Consider the following 13,425-nt stretch of genomic DNA (forward strand, 5'->3'; position numbering starts at 1 on the left):
CCTCTAGTGGTCAAAATGCTTTCAGATTAGAGGCAGTTTTCAAGGTCTAAGAAATTAGCATATGAACCGCCTAGGTTTAGCTTTCAACTAAGACTACCAAGAGAGCAAAGCAATATTTGTAATAAAAGTAAATTGGAAAGTTGTTTAACATTATATGCCCTATTTAAATTATGAAAGTTTTTTTTTTCAACTTGACTGTCTCTTTAACTTAGAGGAGAGAGAAAGGAATTGTAATTAATGGATCGCTGTTTTGTAGTGTAAATAAGGTGTGGAATCAATTCTTCTTTAATCAGTGATTTATTCGTAAAATAAAACTTTTAGTAGAATAAACAAATTAGCAAATTAGCAAATACCAAAAGGGAGTTGAAGAACACATGGGGTAAGTCTATAGCTATCATAAGGCTTAAAGGGACACTGAATCCAAATTACTCCTATTATCAATTTTTCTTCATTCTCTTGCTATCTTTATTTGAAAAAGAAGGCATCTAAACTTGTTTTATTGGTTCATAACTCTGTACAGCACTTTTTTATTGGTGGATGAATTTATCCACCAATCAGCAAGAACAACCCAGGTTGTTCACCAAAAATGGGCCGGCATCTAAACTTACATTCTTGCTTTTCAAATAAAGATACCAAGAGAATGAAGAACATTTGATAATAGGAGTAAATTAGAAAGTTGCTTAACATTTCATGCTCTATCTGAATCACAAAAGAAAAAAATTGGGTTCAGTGTCCCTTTAACTAATCCTACAATTCACAAACAAATATGGGCAGACTTGATAGACCTTCTGCTGTCACATGTATTTTTTATTGCGTTCTTTGGAAGATATCTATCTGGGTGTTAGGGTGCACACAACTCCATCACGTGGTCTTAGGGTTCCTGTGTCCATAATTTCATAGGACTGGCCTGGAACAAGGTGAAATTCAAATCTTTGAAGCAGTTTGCTCAGCACCACCTTTGCCTCCAGCTGTGAGAGTAAAGCACAAGTTTTATAAGGTTAAAAACATCTGAAATGCTTAAAAGACCTCGAAAGTCAAAATAAAATTTTACAATTCAGACAGACCATGACATTTTAAATAACTTTCCAAATTACTTCTGTTATTAGTTTTGCTTCATAATCTTGACATCCATCATTAAAGAGTAAACCTAGTTAGGCTGAGGAGCAGCAATAAACTACTGGGAGTTAGCTGAATACAACCAGTGAGCCAATGACAAGAGGCACATATGTGCAGCCACCAATCACCAGCTAGCTCCAAGTAGCATTGCTGTTGCTGAATCTACTTTGTTTGCTATTCAACAAAGGACACCAAGCTATTTAAACAAATTTGATAATAGAAGTAAATTGCAAAGTGGTTTAAAATGCTCTACATGAATCCTGAAAATTCTGCAATCTCAAAATTATTCAATAATCCCTCACAACAGCACAAATATGCAAAACAGGTAGCCACAGAAGTTTTGGAATTCTGTTCCGTGGAGCGAGGAAACAAAACTTGAACTTTTCAGCCAGATGGATCACTGGTATGTCTGGAGGAAGAAGAATGAAGCATACGCTGAAAAGAACACTCTGCCTACATTTAAGCATGGTGGTGGCTCAGTGATGCTCTGGGGCTGCTTTGCATTCTCAGTCACTGGAAACCGGCAGTGTGTGTAAGGCAAGATGGATTCATTGAAGTATCAGGAAATCCTAGGAGAAAACACCATGCCATCTGTGAGGAAGCTGAAGCTTGGGCTTCATTGGACCTTCCAACAGGACAATGATCACAAGCATACCTCAAATTCCACCAAGGTTCCTTGGTTGCAGAAGAAGTCCTGGAAGATTCTACAGTGGACGTCACAGTCACCTGACTTCAAATCCCTCTAGAGATTTTCTATGGGGTTCATGAAGGCGGTTGCAGCATGCAACCCCAAGAATTCTGAACTGGAGGCCATTGCTAATGAGGAATAGGCTAAGATTCCACAGGAACACTACCAGAAGCTGGTGTCTGGCTAAGCATCTCATTTGCAGCAGGTCATAACAGCAGAAGCGTGCTCTAAGTACTAAAGATACTTGCCATGAAGGGGCTGAATAATTTTGAGACTGCAGAATTCATAAAAAATTGCATTTTCTGTTGAATTTGGGGAAACCACTTGAATCATTTGTTGTGTTGAGCTATTTCCATAAAACCTGATTAGCAATGGGGATTGAATCTTAGTGTTCCTTAAAGATTGCATTTTTCGCTACTCTTGTAACTTTAATTTGCCCAATGTATCATACTTTATTCATCCAGTATATTATCACTGACCTATTCTACCCCCAACACTCATATCCTAGTCATACAAACTTATAGGTGGGGACATCCTGGGAACATAAAGTTCCTAATTTCTACTTATGTCCTCTGAATAAAGTTAAAAGGTGTACTGTCTCTTAAAAGTCATTTTCTTTTCTCCTAAATATGAAGTTGCTACAACTAAAATGCAGAGGTGGAAGACTTCTATTACTACATCAGTGATTTTCAACCTTTTTTTTGCCGTGGAACACTTTTTTACATTAAAAAATCCTGCGGCACACCACCATCCCATATACATACATACATACATACATACACACACTGTACTGTGCTGTCATGCCATGCCTTCTACAAACTATATATGACATATTGACATTCATTCACAAACAATCATAATGATTGTCTATGAATAAATGTCAACATGTCATTGTTGTAAATGATGCCTGATGAGCCTGTCACATACCTCCCAATATTTAAAAATTTGAAAGAGGGACACCCCCGCACTGAGAAAAGTCGCCCCGCCCCGCGCACCGGGAAAAGTGTTATCTGTGGAGCACAAGATTATATGTGGAGCACCTCCCTCTTCCTCTACAGTGAGTCTCAAGTCCTCCAGTCATGTTCCTTGTGCTGAGAAGGAACGTGAGTGACGTGACCTGGCTGGAACTGTTCTGGAGGAGGAGCAAAGCTGTACCAGCATGCATGGGGGATTGAAGTGTCGCATGGTGCTGAGTGTAGAGCCGGCACTAGGCACGTGTTGTAGTTGGTGGGGGTTCCTTCTAAGTGTGAATACGGGTCGGGGAGGCGAGCTGTCACTGTGCATTTACCCCCAGTCATCATCTCACTCAAAATAAAAAAACGGCCCAGAATAAAAAACAAGCAAAATTTAAAAAATATATCACACTGTTGTCAGTCTGCCGCGGCACACCTGAGGATCTCTCACGGCACACTAGTGTGCCACGGCACACTGGTTGAAAAACACTGTACTACATTTTGTATCATCATATATAATGATTATGGTAAGCACAGAGGCTTTTACTAAGGTTACATGTGCAGGTCCACATGGGATACCCTAGAACTCTGGGTTCATGAGCAAACAGATTTGGGGCTATTATCAAAATGAACTCCTAAAAATTTTTAAACTAAATAAATTATACTACATTTAGAAAATCCTCACCTGTGAAAAAACTTGCCCCAGACAGGAACGAGGCCCAAGAGCAAATGGGAAGTAGCAGAAATATGGTCTGAAAAAGAGAAACTCAATGGTTTACAAAGAATATTAGGGACTCTATTCTCTAAGGAGATAATGTTTTCTTTACAGTGATAAAAATCACTGCAACTCCTCTGTTATTCTATAGAGCTGGCTCTGTAAGATCTTAGTACTTAGAACTAGAGTAATGGGTTGGAGTGTGGAGTTCTATTTCTGGAAAGTATAAATACATTTCTGATTAAAACAATAGTATAATGTTGTATCAAGCTGCCAAATGGTACAGTATATTCTGCAAGTTAAAAGGCTATAAAACAGTCTCAGTTTCATTGTTGTAATAAAAAAACAATAAACAGTGGAATATACTTAACAGAAATTAGAAATCATTGCAATATGTATTATTCATAATTTTAAAAGGATTTTACTTTTTTTTTCTTTTGGGCATTGTACACTAATTCTTGTTTCAGCCCCACAAGGGGGCTGTGGTCTCTACAGGAAAGCAAAGAAGAAGTGTTTCCTTTTGAGTGGTTGCTATGAAATACCTGTACTAGCTCCACTCAGGTTTTTTTGCCCATGCTCAAGAGAACGTTTGTTTGTGAAAATCATGTGACAGTAGAACTTAAGCTCTATGGTCATAGCACCCTTATTTCTAAGTGTTTATTTTGCAAGAAAACAAGTAAACTGCTTCCTGTTTCAACACAATCTGTTTCTTTTTATAGTTACTTTAATTTAACATATGTGTTTACTGAAAGAGAACTGTTTCATATCCTTTTAATATGTGTGGTAAAATGGTACAAAATTGAATCTTAGGGTATAGGGTTGAGGGTTGTGTTATGTATTGGGTTAAGTGTAGGTTTATGTATAGAGATTACTCCCTGCAACTTACATTGGCAACATTATGAGGACCATTTTTATGTTATAAGGCCCTTGTCTATGGATGACAGCCAGCATGCTTAAAAATAGCCCTCTAGGAGAGCACTACCTGCAATGGAAACTGAAAAAAATACTTCCTGCGCTTTTATATAAGAAAAGGTGGATAACGAATTAGCAGGGGAGCATGAGGAAAAAACTGTATTCTATTGAAGTGGCTTAAAAATGAATAAAGTTCAATCTAAAGGGGTTCCAAAGGTTTACATTTTTACTATTTAATAAGAATGTATCAGTGTCACTGTCAGATGATTGATTCCAGCATCTGTCAATAAGTCTTGAGCCCATGTTAAAAAGAAATCAAAAAAACTTTTCTTATGCTGCTTTTGGATTGCAGTAGTAGTACTAGCTACTGATTTAACTTTATTTAAGTTTAAGCTGCTGTCTAGCTGCATCTCTGAAGATGTTTCCCTTAGGAAAAAGTGAACAAATTCAGAGGTCATGAGATGAAATAAAACAATCCTATAGTTGCAAATAGATTTACTAAGATTAGGATAGATAATTATACAAAGGACGAGAGAGAAGAGTAAAAAGAGTTAGAAGTGAATAGTAAGAGTTGATAAGAAAATATTTTAGATGCAAAATAGGAAGAAATAAAAGTTCACAGGAGAGAATAGAAAAATACTTCTGCTAAAGATAAGATGCTGAGCTTAATGATATATTACCTTGGAGCTGATGGGTGAAATCTTTCTGGGTCAAATTTAAATGGATCTGGAAAGAACTTCTCCATCCTTCCCATTATATATGTGTTGAACTACACAGAAAACATTCTCATGAATACAATATATAGACAGAATTTAACACATTCCATATATATACGAAAATATACTATAGTAAACATGGCTCACTTATATCTTCCTTAAAACTGAGATTATTTAAATGGCAAAAAAATTGCAGTCATGCCAAAGTTTAGGTCTGTGACATGTCGTGCATTAAGACATGTACTGGAGAAGTTGCGATCGCAAGATTGCACTCTCTTCATAAACTTCAATGGAGTAAATTTGTTAAAATAAACAAAAAACACTCACAGTTGCACTCTTACCCCGACTGGGCACTTTAGACAGGAAGATTTCAATAAATACATATATAGACATATAAATACATAAATACATATGTATATATGTATATACATTGGCAGATAGAGGTGCTGGTTCTAAGGAATCTCCAAAGGATTTTTTTCTATGTTTCACAATTTTCCCAGAATAATTCTGTCTGTATCTGTGTTCAAAGAATATCACATTGGCATAGTATGTCTGAGCACCTTAATATATAAGTGCAGTATACTCACAGAATAATGTCAGACAAACGGCTCCACAGGTGATTTCACAATCTTCCCAAAAAGGGGTTATGTCTGTATCTGTGTTCAAAGAATATCACATTGACATAGTATGTCTGTACACCTTAATATATTAGTGCAGTATACTTACATAATGATATCAGGCAAACAGCTCCACAGGTGATTTCACAAAAAAACAGCAGGTGATTTCACAAAAAACAACAATCAGGAAAGGAAAAAAGCTGGCTTTTTTAAAATATATGTTTATTTTGCTCAACGCAAAAGCGTTTCAACGGCTATACCGTCTTTTTCAAGAGCTATTTAAAAACTTTGTATAGCTTACAGAAAATCAGCAAATAAACATATATTTTAAAAAAGCCAGCTTTTTTCCTTTCCTGATCATTGTTTTTTGTGAAATCACCTGCTGTTTTTTTGTGAAATCACCCGTGGAGCTGTTTGCCTGATATCATTCTGTGAGTATACTGCACTTATATATTAAGGTGTACAGACATACTATGTCAATGTGAGATTCTTTGAACACAGATACAGACAGAACCCCTTTTTGGGAAGATTGTGAAATCACCTGTGGAGCCGTGTGTCTGACATTATTCTGTGAGTATACTGCACTTATGTATTAAGGTGCTCAGACATACTATGCCAAAGTGATATTCTTTTAACACAGATACAGACAGAATTCTTCTGGGAAAATTGTGAAACATAGAGAAAAATCCATTGGAGATCCCTTAGAACCAGCGCCTCTATCTTCCAATATACATCGTTTGTACAGCTTTGAGAGAGACTGTTTGGAAGGCAGCGGTTCTAATTAAAGGGAAGTAACTATCCTATTGTATACTCTTTTTTTGTTCTGTATATATGTATATGCATATGTTTTTTGATTAAATAAAATTATCAATACATGTGTTCCTATGGATCCATATGTAAAAGCACTTTTTGCCGTTTTGTTTTTTTCTTACACCTTACGTCTCATATTTCTGACCTTATAACTTTTTAATGTCATTTTTTTAAATTATTTTGTATCAGATAGTGTTGATATGAATGAAACTACTGTATACTGTTACTTGTATTTTTTTATGTTTTGTGCCATTTTTTTTACTCGCATGCCAGTTAACCTTTTCAGTCGCGATATCCCAACATGTGTGTTAAATGCGTTTGCGCTCACGTGGTCACATTTTCTTTCAACTTGTAATACAAACGTTATTTAACGTGTGCTTAAAATAGCGCAAAATTACCCTATTAACATCGCCCCACTCATAATCTGGCCCTTAGTGGGATACCTCCTCTTTCACTGCAAATACATACAAGAATGGACACTCCTCCTGGAATTCTGATGCCTTCAATAACTGCATCCTCTTGTATGTAGCGTGAGGTCCCTGGTCCAGGTGGGTAGAACCGGAGTGATTCCTTTAAAACCTAGAGTCACATTAAGGTTAGTATTCTGTATCTATTGCTTCGTGCAGTACATAAAGGTTACAGTAAGGTTTAGGGTTAAGCTTCGGCTAGGACTTATGCTTATGGCAAGGGTTAGGACCAGTTAGCAGAGAGGTCCTGAGGCTTAGCACCACTAGTAAAACTCTCTTTTTAACACATTTCTGTGCATGACCACAAGTGAGATTTTGCTGCAATGTTCTAGAAGTTAATCCTTTTACCTGTGTCATGTACTGAAGGTTGGTTATGTCGTCAAAGCTGATGTCACGCTTGAAGCCTATGACATCATTGATCTCATCCCTGAGCCTGGAAATGGCAAAAACTGATGTTCTTATAAGTAAACACTGATCTTGTTAGTTAACATCATTGACATAATTACTTTGAAACTTTACATTTATTGAATTAAACAAGATAAAATGATTTTACTGGTAAGCACATTTATGCTAATAAAAACAAACTATAACACACACACACATGCCCACTATATCAATAACCTGTTCTAGTCCCTTAGAGGGACGCACGTCACCTATCAGTATCACCATAAAATAAGAGCAATTGACATACAGACCCTTTAACCAGTGATGTAATTGCTAAAGTCCCATTTTGTGTAACACCAATCGTGCGCATTTGATTTTTTTTTTTAAATAGCAAAATGAATCAGGCAGATAACTATTTTGTGTTAATGATTTTGAGTTTCAGGTATATTAATGGCAGAAACATTTTGAGATTGTGATCACTGGAGAAACACACAATACTGGCTGATGTGCAGAAATTGTAATTAGCCGGAAAAAATGCAATATTATGAAAAAAAACCCTTTGTGTTTAACCCCCAATGAGATAAAGTCCCACTCAGGAGCCACAGAGAACGGTTGGCCCAATTAGGAATTTGCTAATTTGCACAACCTCGCCACTCATCAAGAGCTACAGGGCTTGTGGCTCCAAAGTGTGATATTAACTATCAGCTAGATTACGAGTTATGCGTGATAGAGGGTAGTTAACGAATGCAACAAAAGTTGCCTTATTTCACCCTCCATAGCGCTGCCATTACAAATGTTGAAAAAGCTGCCTTGTGCGTGCGATATGGTTGAGCTCCATACCGCACAAAATACAAGCACTGTTTTGACGTGCTCGTACACACTTTCCCCATAGACATCAATGGGGAGAGAGTGTCAGAAAAAAACCCTACTGAGAGCTACTGAAATTCTATTGGCTATTCAAATCAGGCAATAGAATTTCAGTAGCTCTCATCCTATTGGCTGATTTGAACAGCCAATAGGATTTTAGCAGCCCTAATTCCTATTGGCTGATTCAAAATTTTCAGCCAATAGGAATGCAATGGTACCCCCAGTATAAAAGGGGTACCTTGCATTTGAATCCTCAGTGTGCGGCGGACGATCGCATGAAGACGACCTTTATGTTGGATCGATGGACCTCCGCCTTGAACCTCCGCCTGGACCTCCGCATTCGCACATTGAGCGCTCCACCTCTGCAGGGATGAAGAAAATGCTGGTCCTGTGATGGATGAAGAGGGAGGCGCCAGGATGAAGATCACTCAAGCGGGACTTCAGCAACTGTGAGTACCTAAAGAGGGGTTAGTGTTTAGGGTTATGTTTTTTTTTTTTGATTAGGGGTTGGGCATTTCTTAAAAGATCTCAATGCCCTTTTAAAGTGATGGTAAACTCCGTTATTGTCAAATTACAGATTTAGATTCTGTAATATAATATGTATTAAACCGCATTATCATTTCACTATTTTTTTATGTACATTTATTATATTTTCAACACATTCACAAACCCTTGTTGCGCCACATCGCTCCGCCCCTCTTAGTTGTTGCACTGAATATTCTCTACGCTCATCTTGTCACCACCCTCTCTGCACGTCAGAGAATTTGCTCACTCCCGACAGTATTAATTTTCACGCATGCGCATTGGTATTATTATCCACAAAAAATATAATTTAAATATTATATAGACATATATATTTATGTGACATAATAATATATCAATTGTTTACAGATAGTAAGTTATGTAAATGCATATAAAATATATAATTCCGTTTTCTATTGCAACGATATTTGTCAAATTGTGGCTATTACAAAACATCAACAGATAGAATGCAGCTATGTACTTACTGGCACTGTTCCAAGTAAACAATGAATCGTTTAGGAATACTACACAATTCACTGTTTACTTTAGCGTGCCGTGTGGAAACTGACAATGCACGCATTCATCCTAGAAAACATGCACGCGCAAAATCCTCTGCGGATTTAAAAGCTTCTGATTGGATTGGATGGTCAGATTGCTCGGCTTGTGCGTTAATGCGCATATCAGATTGCATAGAAGAAAGCCTGTCTGGCGACAGGCTTGCTGATTGATCAACAGAATTAAACAATGGATATGATGTCACAGGGGGCTGGCGATGTAACAGAACGGACAGATTATATATAAGAGAATAGTAAGTAAATGGCTATATAATGTATTCATTGAAATTTGGTGTGCAAATTTAATAAGACTGAACAAGATTAATCATATAATCGGTTAATATTGAGTTTACCATCCCTTTAAGGACAGGAAAAAGAGCTGAATGCAATTTTAAGGGCAATGCCCATACAAATGCCCTTTTCAGGGCAATGGGTAAATTAAGTTTTTTTATATAGTTTTTTTTTTATTTTGTGGGTTTGGGGGGTGGGGGTTTGTAATGTTAGTGGGTCTTTGTATTTTTGTTTAGAAAAAAGAGCTGATTTCTTTAGGGCAATGTCCTACAAAAGGCCCTTTTAAGGGCTATTGGTAGTTTATTATAGATTAGGTTTCTTTTATTTTGGGGTGTTTTTTTTCCCAAAAAATGGGTATTAGAATAGGAATAATTGTTATTATTTTGGATAATTCGTTTGTTATTTTGTGTAATTTTAGAATAGCCATTTTTTATTTTTAATGGGTAGCAAAAGAGCTGAATGCCTTTTTGAGAGCAATGCCCATACAAATGCCCTTTTCAGGGCAATGGGTAGATTAGGTTTTACTTTATTTTTATTTTATGGGTTTGGGGAGTGGGGGTTTGTATACTGTTAGGGGGTGTTTGATTTTCATTTTTAGCAAAAGAGCTGTTAACTTTAGGGCAATGCCCTACAAAAGGCCCTTTTAAGGGCCCTTGGCAATTTATTACAGATTAGGGTTTTTTTATTTTGGGGTGTTTTTTTTTTTTGTTTTGTTTTTTAAACAGGGTATTAGAATAGGAATAATTTTTATTGTTTTGGATAATTTCGTTTGTTATTCTTTATAATGGTAGGTTTTTTTATTTTTGTAATGATAGGTTTTAGTGTAAGGCAGCTTAGGTTTTATTTCACAGGTACGTTTGTATTTATTTCTCTTGTAAGATGTATCAAGTCCACGGATTCATCCATACTTGTGGGATATTCTCCTTCCCTACAGGAAGTGGCAAAGAGAGCAACCACAGCAGAGCTGTCTATATAGCTCCTCCCTTAGCTCCGCCCCCCAGTCATTCTCTTTGCCTGCTTAACTGCTAGGAAGGGTAAAGTGAGTGTGGTGACAAAAATGTTAGTTTTTATTTTCTCAAGCAAAAGTTCGTTATTTTAAATGGTACCGGTGGGTACTATTTACTCTCTGGCAGAAAAGGGATGACGATTTCTGCAAGGAGGATGATGATCTTAGCATTTTGTAACTAAGATCCACTGCTGTTCTCACAAGGGCTGAAGAGTACAGGAAAACTTCAGTTGGGGGAACAGTTTGCAGGCTAAACTGCATTAAGGTATGTTCAGTCTATTTTTTTCTAGACAGACTGTGTTATTTCTAGAAAAGGCTGGCAATATCCCCATGAGGGAAAGGTAAGCTGTATTCAGTAAAAGAGGAATCCAAGCTTGCATAAAGGGCTCATAGTTACTGGTGACACTAATAGGAAAAAACGTTTTGGTTTAATTACAAATATAAAGTTTTTTGAGGGACTTTAAGGGGTCTTTGTGGCTTGTTTAAGGGTTATTAACCCACATGGCTAGTTTAAGAAACACTCTGTGGTGTTTCTTTTAGGCCCCATAACATCGAGTGAGGTGGGAGGGGCCTATTTTCCTCAGTTTATTTACCTCAGAAACATCCAGCTACTTCTCCAGAGATTCCTGCTGTATTTGAGGGCTGTAAAGAGGTTTTTTTCCCACAAATCATTCCTAAAGGGCAGGTAGGCGCCACAGCAGAGCGCCTACCTGCCGGTTTTGAAGTTTTTTCAATCCGGTTTTTAGATTAAGGGGTTAATTGTTTATTTGCATAGTGGTGCAAAGTTACTAAGGCTTTATGATGCTACTGTAAAAATTTCGTTTTGTTTACTGCTTTTTTACACTGTTTTGCAGAGTTTGTGCAGCTTTTTTTCTCTTAAAGGCACAGTACCGTTTTTCTTTAAAGTGTTATTTACTTTGATTAAAGTGTTTTCCAAGCTTGTTTGTTTCATTACTAGCCTGTTTAACATGTCTGACACCAAGGAAAATCCTTGTTCTATGTGTTTAGAAGACATTGTGGAACCCCCTCTTAGAATGTGTCCCACTTGCACTGATATGTCTATAAATTATAAAGAGCATATTTTAGCACTTAAAAATATTGCAATAGATGATTCTCAGTTAGAAGGAAATGAGGGTTTAGCATCTAGCTCTCCCCAAGTGTCACAACCAGTAATGCCCGCACAAGTGACGCCAAGTACCTCTAATGCGTCAAATTCGTTTACTTTACAAGACATGGCCATAGTTATGAATAAAACCCTCACAGAGGTTTTCGCTAAACTGCCTGGTTTACAAGGAAAGCGTGACAGCTCTGGGTTAAGAACAAATGCTGAACAGTCTGACGCTTTAGTAGCCGTATCCGATATACCCTCACAATGTTCTGAAGTAGGGGTAAGGGATTTGTTATCTGAGGGAGAGATTTCTGATTCAGGAAAGGCGCTCCCTCAGACAGATTCTGATATGACGGCCTTTAAATTTAAGCTTGAACATCTCCGCTTATTGCTCAAGGAGGTATTAGCTACTCTAGACGATTGTGACCCTATAGTGGTCCCAGAGAAATTGTATAAAATGGACAGATACTTAGAGGCTCCTGTTTACACTGATGTTTTTCCAGTCCCTAAGAGGATTGTGACTATTGTTACTAAGGAGTGGGATAGACCAGGTATTCAGTTCGCTCCCCCTCCTGTTTTTAAGAAAATGTTTCCCATATCTGACACCATAAAGGACTCGTGGCAGACTGTTCCTAAGGTAGAGGGAGCTATTTCTACTCTTGCTAAGCGTACAACTATACCTATCGAAGCCAGTTATGCTTTCAAAGATCCTATGGATAAAAAATTAGAGGGTTTCCTAAAGAAAATTTTTGTTCATCATGGTTTTTCTTCTCCAACCTATTGCATGCATTGCTCCTGTAAGTACTGCAGCTGCTTTCTGGTTTGAGGCTCTAGATGAGGCTCTCCAGGTGGAGACTCCATTAGAGGATATTATGGATAGAATTAAGGCCCTTAAGTTGGTTAATTCTTTCATTACAGATGCCGCTTTCCAAATGGCTAAATTAGCGGCAAAGAATTCAGGTGTTGCCATTTTATCACGCAGAGCGTTATGGCTTAAGTCCTGGTCTGCTGATGTGTCATCAAAATCTAAGTTGTTGAATATCCCTTGCAAAGGAAAGACCCTATTCGGGCCTGTACTGAAAGAAATTATTTCAGACATCACTGGAGGGAAAGGCCATGCCCTCCCTCAGGATAAAACAAATATGATGAGGACCAAACAAAATAATTTTCGTTCCTTTCGGAACTTCAAAGGTCCTGCTTCAGCTTCCCCTGCTGCAAAGCAAGAGGGGAATTCTGTCCAATCCAAGTCAGTCTGGAGACCTAACCAGGCTTGGAACAAAGGTAAACAGGCCAAGAAGCCTGCTGCTGCCTCTAAGACAGCATGAAGGGGTAGCCCCCGATCTGGGACCGGATCTAGTAGGGGGCAGATGCTCTCTCTTCGCTCAGGCTTGGGCAAGAGATGTTCACGATTCCTGGGCTTTAGAAATTGTGTCCCAAGGATATCTTCTGGACTTCAAAGTCTCCCCCCCCCCCGGGGGAGATTTCACATTTCTCAATTGTCTGCAAACCAGACAAAGAGAGTGTCATTCTTACGCTGTGTAGAAGACCTACATACCATGGGAGTGATCCGCCCAGTTCCAAGAGCGGAACAAGGGCTAGGTTTTTACTCCAACCTGTTTCTGGTTCCCAAAAAAGAGGGAACTTTCAGACCGATCTTGGATCTCAAAATTCTAAACAAATTCCTCAGAGTACCATCTTT

General features: G+C 37.9%; 1 protein-coding gene across 1 annotated transcript in view; it reads right to left on the reverse strand.

Annotated features, from left to right (window-relative positions):
* Nucleotides 1-278: 278 nt before the first annotated feature.
* Nucleotides 279-13,425, reverse strand: part of LOC128644920 (cholesterol 24-hydroxylase) — a 175,232-nt gene continuing 162,085 nt past the window's right edge. Inside the window, exons 11-15 of the mRNA XM_053697576.1 lie at nucleotides 7,343-7,427; nucleotides 6,996-7,106; nucleotides 5,065-5,153; nucleotides 3,443-3,509; nucleotides 279-968 (exon numbers count right to left, since the gene is read on the reverse strand). Of these exons, the coding sequence (XP_053553551.1) occupies nucleotides 831-968; nucleotides 3,443-3,509; nucleotides 5,065-5,153; nucleotides 6,996-7,106; nucleotides 7,343-7,427 (490 nt within the window). The 3' untranslated portion in view covers nucleotides 279-830. The remainder of the gene's footprint in view (nucleotides 969-3,442; nucleotides 3,510-5,064; nucleotides 5,154-6,995; nucleotides 7,107-7,342; nucleotides 7,428-13,425) is intronic.

Source organism: Bombina bombina, chromosome 1 (assembly GCF_027579735.1).
Source record: "Bombina bombina isolate aBomBom1 chromosome 1, aBomBom1.pri, whole genome shotgun sequence".
Taxonomy (NCBI): domain Eukaryota; kingdom Metazoa; phylum Chordata; class Amphibia; order Anura; family Bombinatoridae; genus Bombina; species Bombina bombina.